At 49.3% G+C, this 12,827-nt stretch overlaps 1 protein-coding gene across 3 annotated transcripts; it reads right to left on the minus strand.

The window, feature by feature from the left end:
- Positions 1–324: 324 nt before the first annotated feature.
- On the minus strand, positions 325–12,799 carry FOXM1 (forkhead box M1). 3 transcript variants are annotated; one of them, XM_039236295.1, is made up of 9 exons: positions 12,556–12,799; positions 9,769–10,318; positions 9,035–9,180; positions 7,761–7,952; positions 6,749–6,877; positions 6,029–6,073; positions 5,345–5,417; positions 5,022–5,197; positions 325–2,336 (listed from the first exon to the last, which is right to left on the minus strand). In XM_039236295.1, the coding sequence occupies exons 2-9, from the start codon at positions 10,268–10,270 to the stop codon at positions 1,314–1,316; spliced, it is 2,286 nt and encodes a 761-aa protein (XP_039092226.1). In that variant the 5' UTR covers positions 10,271–10,318; positions 12,556–12,799; the 3' UTR covers positions 325–1,313. The 3 variants fall into 3 exon arrangements, with proteins under 3 accessions (XP_039092226.1, XP_039092227.1, XP_039092228.1); XM_039236296.1 differs by having other exon boundaries at positions 5,345–5,414; positions 12,556–12,798; XM_039236297.1 differs by lacking the exon at positions 6,029–6,073 and having other exon boundaries at positions 5,345–5,414; positions 12,556–12,798.
- Between the last annotated feature and the right edge of the window lie 28 nt (positions 12,800–12,827).

A 12,827-nucleotide genomic window follows, 5' to 3' on the forward strand; every position in this document is an offset into this window, starting at 1 on the left:
AACTGTGCCCATCCTTCCCTAATACTCCAGGAGGGGAGGGTCCTGGCCCTCTGCAGGCCTTTCCCTTACAGGGAGCTCTAAAAGGCCTAAGTTAACCATCAGTTTCAGAGGTTCTTAAGAAAAAGCTACTAGTTTCTGTGCTAAAAAAATGTGACCGTTCAGTGTGGGAGGCAGTCCAGCCCAAAGCCCTTGGCACTCTCCTTCATGTGCTTCTTCTCGGCTTCAGGCTGTACCTCCTCCTTGTCCCCACCATGTCCAGTATCTCCCGCGTTCTTCTCTGGCCCCTCCTTATGTCTCAGGGACCAGACACCGACGCACCAGAGATCACACTTCCACCCCGGATTTTATTGAGTTATGGTAGTGTTCTCGAGCTGGTTCACATGCATGTGGTCAGCTGGGGCCTAGGGTGGCTCCTTGCAAAGCTGAGGTGTGAGCTAAGGAAGCGAGGCAGGGCAGGGCCCTTTCAGTCTTCTCAAGCCTTGGGCCAAGTTCTTGGCAATGCTAGTCTCTCTGGCATGATTTGGGGCATTATCAGAGAAACATCTCTTGGGAGCACATTGGGCACCCATTCTTTGCTTCAGACGCATCCATTCCCCCTCCCCCAATTCGACTCTTGACTCATTACAAGAGACCTTTTTACCAGGATTTCTTCGTGCAGGAAAGCTGACTTGGAAACATGGGAAGGTGGGAGGGAGGGGCAATAAGAGGGACCCTAGGAAGCAGATCTGCTTGTCTGGGTGCCTACAGTGAAGAGCCCTTGAGGCAGGTACCCTGGGCCTGGAAGAAACCGTGCACTGCAGGTCCTCCCTTCTCTGGGAATTAAAAGGAACAGAAGCAAACTGAAACCCCTTGTCACCTTACCCAACTTCTGGCAGTCTCTAGATAATGATCTAAGGAAATAAGCTTACATTTATAATTAGAGGTTAATTTGGAGAATATACACTATTTACAAGGAGCAGGGAAGGTGGGAGACTGCTGGGCACAGGCACAGTTTGGGGGGTTCCTAATCTCTTCTCAGCCTTTCTTTTGCTGTTCTCACCCTTCAGCTCCTACCAGGGAGAGTGAGGAGTCAGATTGTCAGATTTTCTTGGGGAGCATCAGGTGACACAGAGACCTGTCACCAGGCCCTCGCTGCTTGCAGAGGGCCCACTGGCAGTCACAGTGTGACATCTGCCTTGGCAGAAGCAGGCAAAGTGGAGCTAGAGGGGCGGACGGTTCCTGCCTGCCGTCCTCACTCAGAGGGCTTGGGTGGCCCAGCCGCACGAGCTCCTGAAAGCGTGGATGGCTTGGGCAGCAAGGGTAAGGTCGGGCCTCTACCGCAGCTCGGGGATGAACTGAGCCCAGTTGATGCCGTCGGGGCCCAGAGGGTCCTCCTCCAGCCCGGGGAAGCTGATGTCCAGGAGGACCTTGCTGAGGCTGTCATTCATTGTGTCCAGAACCAGGCCTTCTGTTAGAGAACGGTTGGCTGAAAGGCTGGCAACCTGTGGCCCGGGGGAGCCTGGCTTGGGGACTTCCATATCTGAGGGGGAAGGGCTGCTGAAGGGGTCAGAGGCGAGGTCAAAGGGCTCTGAATTGAGGAGCTCTCGGGGTGAGTCAAAGAGCGGGATACTTTTCAGCGGGGTGGTGCTGAGATCCGTCAGCCCCAGGGAATCAGGCAGGGGGCCGAAGGGAGCCGGGGGGGCTTGTACTGGACTGAAATCTAGCCCCCCTCTGGCTGGGGGTGTGAGCCTCCAGGATTCAGGGGTCACCGGGAGGGCAGACTTGCTCGGGGTGGAGGAGATGGGCAGTGTCTCCTTAATGGGTGTCTTGAAAGGTCCTCCCTCCTCCTGGCAGGAGCCAAGCCGGGAGGTGGGCTCGGAGGACGCTGCGGGCAAAGTGAGGTCTGCGGCTCGCTGGGAAGCCCCGGGGCCCTCGGAGAAGAGTAGCTCAGGCTCGTCCAGACAGGGAGGCAGGAGGTGCTGTTTTCTGCGAGACCGACTCATCGCCCGTCCCTCCCTTCGTTTGATGACGAGCATTTCCGAGACGCACCGGGCTGGGGACTTGAGCCCGCTGTAGGACTTCTTGGGCCTCGGGGTGGGGGAGTGGGACGAAGACTCCCAGGAGTGGGACAGTTCCTCTTTGACAGTTGGGCATGGCGAGGGCCACTCCTCCAAGGGCGGGCTCTCTACTTTGATGGGTCTCCCCAAGAATGGTGTTTCCTCCCCGGGCTGGATTTCTTCCTCCTTGATGGACTGAACTGGAAGCAGAGGAGACAGCCTTTCTCCAAGCAGGAATCTGTCCTCTTGAACGGGCCCTGCGGTGGGCAGAGGGGCTACCCCATCATCAGCTAGCAGCACCTGCAAGGGAAGCCAGGGGATGGTGAGACGGAGCTCTCCAGGCCTTGAGGTTCAACCCGGTTACCAGGCGAGACACAAGATCATGGCTAAAGCAAGCCACATGCTGGTGCTGCTCCTCTTTTTTGTCTTTTTAAAGTCTTACAAACTATTAAATAGGAGAATATAGGATGAAGGCAGTGGGTCAATTCCAGGGGAGGGGGGTAAAAGAACATTTAATATGGTGCTGGTATAATTAGTACCCATCGGAGAGAAAATAAAATTAGATGTCTGTGTCATACCATGTACAAAGACTTAAATAGAAAAAGTAAAACCATACGAATCCTGAAAGAGAATCTAGGAGACTACATGTACAATCTGAGGGTGGGTGCGACCTTCTTAAGCAAGACTGGAAACCCAGAAGCTGTAAAAGAGAAGAGAGACACATTTGACTAAAAAATTAAAATCTTACTGTGGTGAGAGATTCCAAAAACAAACAAACAACAGAAGTAAAAGAAATCATCTTCAGCATAAAAGACTGAAGTTAATATTTTAATAACAAACAACTTCCACTTATTATCAAAACCCCATCGAAAGATGGGCCAAGCCCATAAATAAGTATCTGACGGTGAACAATTCCAAGTGACCCGACATAACAAGAAGGTACTCACACTTATTGATAAGCAAAGAAAGACACAATGAAACAAGGCAATATCATTTATATATATATATGTGTATATATATATATCATATATATATATGGGCAAATATTTAAAAGACTATACCAATTGCTGGCAAAGATATGGGTCTTATCATGTATTGCTGGTGGAAATGTAAATTATTGTGTATTTTCTTGGAAACCAATATCTAGCAATATTTAATAAAATTGGAAACACATTTCCACTCAGCAATCTCATGTCTGCTTTTCTATCCCACAGAAATAAAAGCACTTGTAAGAAGGATACTTGCAAAGATATTTATTGCAGTGTTGTTTGAGAGCAAAAAAACTCGAAGCAAAATGTACCCATAAAAGTGGAATGGCTGGAAATTTATGGCATAGCCACACGGTAGAATATTATGTGGCCATTAAAAAATGACGACAATGCCAAGTGAATTGGAAGAATTTCCACGTAGCAGAAAAGTGCAATGTAATCCCATTTTTAATGTTCTGTGTGTTGAACGTGCCTATAAAAAATGGCTATGGCGAGATGTATGTATGGTACACTAAGATCATGGATAAACTGTAAAAGCAAGCATACTAAATTGTCAACATGGTGTATCAGGACAGCAGGGGGGATGTGGGTGAAGGTGGGAGGAGGGGAGGCACAAAGAAGAAAAGAGGAGGAAAAAAAGACTGCATTAAAACAAGAACAATTTATGTGCTACAGTCACATGGATACAGTTAAAATGACATATGGTAGTATATAATTTTATGTATATTTTAAAAATATTTTTTAAATTAAAAAAAAAAATAGGGGTGCCTGAGTGACTCAGTCGGTGGAGTCTGACTCTTGATTTCAGGTCAGGTCATGATCTCATGGTTTGTGAGATCAACCCTCGGTCAGGCTCCATGCTGACAGCACAGAGCCTGCTTGGGATCCTCAGTCTCTCTCTCTCTGCCCCTTCCCTGCACATGCATAGTCTCTCTCTCAAAATAAATAAAGTTTAAAAAAAAAAAAAGCAAACAAACAAAAATAAAGCAAACCTAAGTCTCTCTGAACTTCAGAGCCCATGCTATTTCCATCTCAGTGGAGCAGGTGGGGGGTGGGACCTTTGTTCTGTTAAAGGTCAGCTCTTGCTCACAAATTCTTCTCTACAGACTATGTCTAGACTTGGTAGCCCATCACCATACGGTCTTAACTCAGGCTCCTCATCTTCCCCTCAAGCTAGACCACCGATGCTCAGCCAGGGGCAATGTCCTGCCCTCCTGTGGGATATTGGGCAATGTCCAGACACGTTTTAGTGGGGAGAGACGCGGTGTGCTGCTAAAGATCCCTCAGCGTACAGGAGAGCACTTGTCCACCCCCAACAAAGAATTATCCAGCCCTAACTGTCAATAGTTCTGAGGCTGAAAACCCCTGAGCGAGACTGACCCAGTCACTCTACCGTTGGGTATAAACTGGCATCTCCTGCCTCCATGACACTGCCCATTAGAATGCCCTTGCCACACCTGTGTATCCAAATGTACGTGTTTTTTTTTTTTTAATTTTTTAATGTCTTTTATTTATTTTTGAGAGAGAGACAGAAACAGTGTGAGCAGGGGAGGGTCAGAGAGAGGGGGAGATACAGAATCCAAAGACAAGCTCCAGGCTCTGAGCTAGCTGTCAGCTTGAACCCACGAACTTTGAGATCATGACCAGAGCTGAAGCCGGACGCTTAACTGACTGAGCCACCCAGGTGCCCCCAAATGTACGTCTTTCTAAAACCCACTTTCCATCTGAGCTCTTCCTTACCCATCCCAGCCCATCTAGCATAATCCCCCTGGTCTGATTCTTATAAACGCATCAGGTATTCATAGGCCTTCTGACACCACTTATGTTGTAATTCAAGTTCCTTTTTAGCTCTTCTAATGCTCTTGAATTTCCCATTGTATTTAGGCCTTGTCTACCCAAATAGATTTATAAACTGAGCAGAGTGCTTTGCAAACTAGAGGTCTAACACTTCTAACTGACTGCAGTGTCTCCTTGGAGAAAAACCAAAGCCACTCACCTTGGGGGCAATACGGACCCGCTTGCTATTGCGGGCAAGCTCTGAGCTCATGAGGGAAGCTGCCAGGGGCAGTGGCACCTTTACCGAGGGCTGCAACACCAGCGACTGGTTCACCGGGAACTGGATAGGTACCAGGTACGAGCTGACCCGTGGTAGCAGTGGTTTCATCTTCCGCCCTGGGAGGAAACAGGGGAGATCAGGAGCAGGGGTCCAGGGATACACCCCTTCTCAATCCCAGGAGCTTTGCTCTCCTCCTCTGGGCTCAGACTCGAAACATGCCCCCAGAGCAAGGACTAGCCTGATGCCCACTCTCCCATACTAACGTGCGCCCAGTGGGAGTTCAGTTTTGATGGTCACGTTCCGGCGGAGCTCAGGATTGGGTCGTTTCTGCTGCTGCTTGTGGCAGATGGGGAGAGAAAGAAACCTGGGTTAATAAGGCAGGGGGAGAAGGCAGGAGAACCCACCAGCTGCTCTGGGATCATGCGCGGAGCTAACCGACGGCCCAGAAAGAGAAGGCTGGCCTGGGGCGGATGCAGGTGAGCGCTGTCTCCAAAGCCTGGTTAGTGGGAAGAGGTGGGCGGCACACAGAGCTACGATGTCAGGACAGTCCTACCACCTCATCTGTGTGTCCTCACCACCCTCAGGGGATGCTACAGCATGTAGTTCTAGGAGCGGCAAAGAAAAGCCAGGCAGAGAAGGAAGAGCGAAACTGCCACGTGCCAGGCCCTTGCCGTCTCGCACCAAGCCTGTGGCATGTCTTGCTCTGCTCAGTGAACCTTCGTCATGCCCATCGTGTGCGGTGCGGGGAGGGGAGGGAAGTGGGCGGAAGCTGGGGGCGGATGAGGTGGCGGTCATACATTTCCTTAGTCCCGGAAGCTCGGGGGTGCTCTGCCTTCAGGGCTGGACGTCACACAGCCCCAGGCTCCCTTCCCCTGTCCACTAAAGCCATGCTGAGCAGTGAGAGGAAAACAAGGCCAAGCCCCGAGCCGGGAGGAAAAGAATCTTACTGATTCCAAGTGCTCAGGCGATTGTGGAGACCCTGGGTCCAGTGGCTGGTGGCGGTCAGGCATTGTGGGAAAGAAATGAAATGAAGTTACCACCAGCGTGGCCAAACTGACCAGGTCGGGAAAAACAGCTATTCCTGTTTGATGCTGAGGGCCACCCAGGACAACTTCCCCTCCCGGGAGAACAGTTACAGCTGAGAGCGGCCTTACAGGCACCCGGAAATCCCCGAACAATCGCTTCTGAAAACAGGTTCTGGTGGTTCAATTTCTGGTCTCCAGGCCAAAGAAGGGTTCTTTTAAAACAGTTTTTCAGACTCTCTCTATAAGAATCTCCTAAGATGCTTGTTAAAAATATGTATTCCTGGGCCCATCCCATACCCACTGAGTCAGAAGCCCCAAGGGGAGGGACCTGGGAAGCTGCATTTTAACAGACATGGCAGGCAATTCTTATCCGCAAGGCAGTTAGGGAAACACTACCCAGGGAAGTCCTCTATTTGGATCAGAGCAGTCCCCTCCAAGGCCTGGTTTGGCACAGAAGTGTGTCATTTGGTATTTGTCAACTGAACTGAATTCAGCTAGTTTTATGCAGGTCATCTCTGGGCTGGCTGGCTTCTAACTCGGTCCTGGCTGGATCAGATCATCACAAGGACGACTTGTTTCCTTTTGAGACGGATATTATGACGACCAGCTCTGGCCCTATTGAGATGAAGCCAGGACACTCACCTTAAATACCTGGTCCAATGTCAAGTAACGATTGGCGCTGGGGTGGATAGTCCAGAAGGAGACCTTGCCGTTGGCAGATGTCTCCCGAACAAACATGTCATGGAGAGAAAGGTTGTGGCGGATGGAATTCTGAAAGGAGAGAAAGACAGCTGGTTATCAGCGTCTTTGGCTTCTGAAGCATCACCTTTGAAGTTTCCTGAGAGGAAATCAGCCTCAGGCCTCCCACACCGTGGCCGGCAGCGTCCTCGTGATCTTGCCTATTGGCCACTGTCTCCCTGCCGCTCCACACTGCCGAGCTGGCCAGCTGGGCCATAAAGCCATCAGTCCAATGGCTGGTGATAAAGGAAAGAACTGGATGGCCATCAGCAGCTAGGAAAGAGGACCGAGGCCATGAAGCAATCAATAGCAAGAGAGGTTAGTAAAGGAACCAAGAAACCAGGACATTTCTTTGAGGTAAGACAGTGCAGTAAAGAATTCCACTGTGGAGGAAACAAAACAAAAAACCCTTGCTTGGAGTTGCCCATCTGTCAGAAGATCAACACTGTGGCTCTGGCAGTGTAGTGTGAGCAACGGTGACACCAAGGGACCTCAGTGTTCCCACAAGTCCAATGAAGAGAGAGTCCCTGCCTTCTGGAGATGACATGTGACATTATAGGAGGTGAATCTTGGGTCACGAGGCCCAAAGACAGCATTTTTTTTTTTTCCATTGCTACTTAGTCACTCCAGCTGCCTTTCAATGTAGTGCAAAAGTAGGGTTAGTGTTACGTGGGAGACACTCCATTTAGGTCGGGACCAATGAGGCGCTTTACAGAGCTCTTGTTGACCTTTTTTTTTTGGCTTGGATTCAGCAGGATCAAGTCACAGTCTAAAAGATACAATTGTTTACAATTCCAGCTTCCTTTGCATTTAACTGCTGCCTCAGAGCCCCAGACACAGAACTGCTGCACATCTGTGTAGACAAACGACCGGGCCACAGTGACCCTGACTTTGGTTGCTATGGGTTGTTATGTACCTTCCAGCCTGGCTTGGCAATGTGCTTAAAATAGGGGAAGTGGTCCTCGATCCAAGTATAGATGTCTTTCAAGGTCATGCGCTTCCTCTCGGTGCTATTGATGGCGAATTGTATCATGGCCATGTAAGAATATGGTGGCCGCTCAGACACAGAGTCCTGCCAGGATGTTGATGCTCCCGGGGGCTCCTCAACCTGAGGGTTATGAGAAGCCAAAGGCAAGGAGAAAAAGGAATGACATGGAAGAGTTCATAAGACTCCTGGGGCCTCTGAAGAACATTCTACTAGAGAAAGCTTTAACCTGCAGAATTGTACTACAAAACCAATTCATCAGAGACCACTATTTCATAGAACTGAATTTTAGGATTAGAAGGGTAGTGGTGATCTAGTCAGTCCCTAGACAATGTGGAGCCACTTCTCTGTCACTGTTCATTTTGTTGAATATACTGTCCAATAGTAAGTGGAAGGCCAGTACCCATTTTCCAGACCTGGGGGGTCAAGAGACCAAGGTCTTCGCCTGCATTCTACTACCAATGTGATGTAAATAAACCCATCCCTTTTCAGTGTTTGTATGAGGGACCTATTCCCAAGAGTATGGGACAAATATCTGCAAAGCACACATCTGGCTAAGTCTTAGGCAAAGAGCTGATGATTCACATTTTAAAAAACTGAGCTCTAACTTTAGAAAGTGCACAGGCTGAAGGAAACAGCTCAGTTTTTACTTATGCACATGCAAATTTTCACTTTTATAAAGGTTGTTGAATGAATGATTTAAGGATGTCTGCAGCAATGTGGTAACTGTGAAAAACAGCGCCAGGCCAAATCAAATTGGATTGCTGGGGAAGTATTTAAAATTCACACCTCACTCACTTTATTTGCTATTAATGTATCTTCTAATAAATCTATCTTGTTGAAAATGATCTACTCCTTTCATGCTGTTGGGGGTGCCCCTTTAAAGTTCAAGTGGCTCTCTGCACTAAGATCTCTTCATCATTTCCTGAATACCTACTAAGCACCTGCTAAGGGCAGAGTACTAAACTTTGTGTTAATGGAATACAGAGCGAGCCAGGGGAATCCACCCTCAAGGAAATTTCACAGACGGGGCCAAAAAAGATGCTAGGCAGAAAGGAACCTCAAAAGTTATGCAGAATCACACTAAGTGAAGTGCTAATTCCCAACCTGGGAAATTCTGCTCCACAGGCCACTTGATCCATTTCCCTTCTTAGAAAGGGGGTATTGTCACTTCCTTGGTGAGTGACAGAAGTGTTCCCCTTTACCTGACTCTGCTCCAGGTGTCGATTCTCCTTTTCCTCCATCTCTTGCTTGATGCTGCTGGAGCCCAGTCCATCAGAACTCATCTTTCCGAGCCACTGGATGTTGGTCAAGCTGTTGTCGAGAGGGCAGCCTGCTGCCTCACCGCCAGCTAGAGGGGAAACAATCCAAGATGCACTTAGCTGCCAGGTCCAGTGCCTGGCAGACCCACTGAAATCAGTGTGTAGGGAGCATCTCTCTAAGGCCTCTACCCTCAGAGGCAGGGAACACATGCTCGATCTAACGTGACCCTCAGATACTCTGCCCCATTATGGATTTCAGGAGGAACTCAGGAGCAGTGCTCACGTTGCTTTTCGGTGAGCCTTACGCTCAGTCACGGCGACCTTACAAAAGAGCTACTGAGTATTGGCACAAAGAAAGTCATGCTTCGGTTTTCTCCTTTATTAAAATGGAGAAAGATTCTTACTTCCTTATACGGGCAAGATTCAAGGGGAAAGAGAACTAGAAAAAATAAACATCCTTTTCTAATATAAAGTAGTAGAAATGCTAACTTATATTTGGGGTATTTTCGACAGCACCCAAAGGATCTGGGTCAAGGATTCGGGATGAAGAAAGACAAGACTTTCCCCTGGTTCAGGTGAGGTGCCTGTCTGTTAAGGAGCAAAGTGACGGACTGCGGTCCTTGCTACTGGAGAGGAAAGGCTGGGCTCCTCGCTCCTTTGCCTTGCAGACCACCTACCACAGCTCTCCCATTTCTGCCCGGGAGGGGCTCCAGGCGGTCTAGGTAGATTCGCATCCCTAGTTGCAGGCTTTGGTCCCAGGGTCTCAGTGACCACTTCCGTCCTCCCGGGATCATTGCTCGCTTGGGCTTGAGGCTGGGGTCCTGGAGGGTGAGTGGGGGCTCCCCCACAGCTGATGAGGATGAATTTGTTGGGCCCACTGGTGCCACTCTCTTTTCCTTTGGCGGTCAATGCTGCGATGATGCTCTGGATATTGGCATTGTTAGGGACGGCCACCACTTGGGTGTTGGGCATGGTGGGGTGGTTAATAATCTTGATCCCAGCCGGGAACTTGCCAGAGTTGGACTCTGCCGCCTCCTTGGAGGCCTGTGCTTGACCAGGCTCTTGCTGGGCAGGGGGCCTCTTAGGTTCCTCTCCTGATGTTTCGCCTGGGGCATTCTGAACAGGAAGGGGCAGCCTCCGTCTTTTGAGAATCAGTGGCCGACGGGGGCTGGTTTTCATTATGAATCTGTGCTTTCACTCTCCATTGAGAATCACAAGTATAAGACCCTGGAAAGTGCAAGGAACAGCAGGATGTCAGAGATCTGTGAGGCTGAGAAGGAGGTTCTGTTAGAGAGAGGTGTTTTCCTCTTTCCGGGACCAAAAAAGCATGAGCCCGTGGGCCCAGGTTAATGATCTCTGAGCCTCATAAAGACCTCAGACAATGAGGAGACGAGTTCTACGACAAAAGAAGGCTAACAGTGAAGCATTTCAAAAGGGGAAAGTGGGACTGGGTTGAACATAGGTCAACATGGCCAAAGCCTAAGAATGTTTGGCTACAGAAACGAGCGGGACAGTTACAAAAATGTGGACGTTTCTAAAACTGCTTCTGTAACACAGATCACTTGTCGTGACTGTAGAGACAGGGATGCAGGAATAGAAGGACATGGGAATGTTAGGAAGCTTGACAAAACTCTGCTCCCATAATCTCTTTTAGGATTGATAAAGCCTGTACATGTTCATAGCATCATAGTTTATAAATAGAATGGCCATAGAATCAGAGAAGAAAGGCAAATTATACTATTGGTCTCTTGGCATCACCTCCTACTTCACAATACCTCTAATAAAATGAAACTGCTCTATTCAAGGCCCACCGTGCTATTCGTTTCCCAGGCTGTTATCCTTGCACTGATAAAAGGAAAAGTTCATTTTTCACTCACAATTTACAAATCATTTATTTATTTATTTTTACTTCTGTTTTTTTTTTTTTTAATTGAGATAGAATTGACATATTGTATTAGTTACAGGTGCACAACATAATGATTTGGTATTTGCGTGTACTGTGAAATGATCACCACAGCAAGTCTAGTTAACACCCAGCACCACACATAGTTACAATTTTTTTTCTTGTGATGAGAACTCTTAAGATCTGCTCTCTTAGCAACTTTCAAATATACAATACAGTATTATTAATTGTATACTCACCATGCTGTACCAATTTGCAAATTACTGATATAGTGACATGTTAGTGCTTGCATGTACTTATTCATATTTTAACTTTCTAAGCATGTTACTGTATTGTTTAATTTCTCTTCCAGAACCAAGCCTGTAATCCGTATCTCCTGACTGACAGAATGTGCTATCATCAGTACGCTAAGGTGGTTTTATAATGTTAAGGAAAATGGTTTTATTTGAATAGATACACAGGATACTCTGCTATCCTGCAAAATTGTGTAATCCTATTTAGAGGCACTTTGACAGAGGAATGGGCTGTTTTAGGACATCTGCTACTCCCTGACAATGACTGTGACACCCCTATGATATTTGCTGTCTGCTTTAGAGCTCATAGGCCTCTCCACCCTGCCCTCTTCCCTTTCCTTTATAACCAGGTTTCCTCTACTTTATTTATTTTTATAGTTTGTTTATTTCTGAGAGAGAGAGAGACAGCATGGACAGGGGAGGGTCAGAGAGAGAGGGAGACACAGAATCTGAAACAGGCTTCAGGCTCTGAGCTAACTGTCAGCACAGAGCCCGGCGTGGGGCCTGAACCCACGAACCGTGAGATCATGACCTGAGCCAAAGTCGGCCGCTTAACCGACTGAGCCACCCAGGCGCTCTGGTTTCCTCTACTTTAAAATCTGTTTTTATTCTACCTCCTATCTCTTTAGGCCTCCCTCTCTCCCCCACCAGTCAGTAGATACTATCCCTTCCCCATTTCCAAAAGATATCTCCCTGGTCTAAGGCTTAATTTTTGCTTTCTACTCTCTGCCCGGTCTCTTCCTATCATTGCCAACACTTTATCTAACCTAGGGGGCTTCCAGAGTGACCCCTCCGACACCACTGCCCATCCTGACCAGGGAAACCTTGCAGGGTCTCGGATCCAGCAGAAGGGCCCTGGAAAAGCGTGGAGAGGAGGCAGTGTTGCTCAGTGGTGAGAGCACCTGAGAGCAGGGAAGGGTATGGACGGGTTTGTCTTTGACTTAATGCAGAATAAACTCAATCTTCATCCCGGCCAGTCTGCCTAGAAAAGTAGGCCACCCCAGCAGCCCTCCCAAGGCTGTGCAGAGGTGCAGACGGTGCAGAGGTCAAGCTTCCAGGGAAGGCCAAGGGGGTGCTTTGAGAAAGGAGTGAGGTTGGATGCAGGAAAAGTTTGCACCGTGTCTCAGCCCTCGTTCCCGTGTGGCCCCAAACCTCCACTCCGGTCGTGCGCCCTGCTGCTAGACCCCCTGACCTCGGCGCCCGAGCCGGGGCTCGCAGCCTCGGCCCCGGGCCGGGCCCCAGACTCCATTCCTCCGCCCCCCGCTCACCTCCCGACTGCAGCCGCCGCCGCGTCTGCTGGGCTGTGGGCTCCAAGGGCGGGCTCCGGGCTCCTCCAACCTGGGGGCCGAGCCAGGGGCCCGGACAGGGACTCGCGCCAGGCCGGCCGGGTCCCCGGCGGTGCGGGAGGGGTGGGGAATCCCGGGGGATCCCGGGAGGGGAGGGGTCCCGGGCTGGGGGGCCGGGGGTGGGGTCGGGCACCGGAGCTTTCAGTTTGTTCCGCTGTTTGAAATTGGCGCCGGCGGAGCGTTGCGGTCACGTG

This window comes from Hyaena hyaena, unplaced genomic scaffold, assembly GCF_003009895.1.
Source record: "Hyaena hyaena isolate Hyena2069 unplaced genomic scaffold, ASM300989v1 scaffold_108, whole genome shotgun sequence".
NCBI lineage: Eukaryota > Metazoa > Chordata > Mammalia > Carnivora > Hyaenidae > Hyaena > Hyaena hyaena.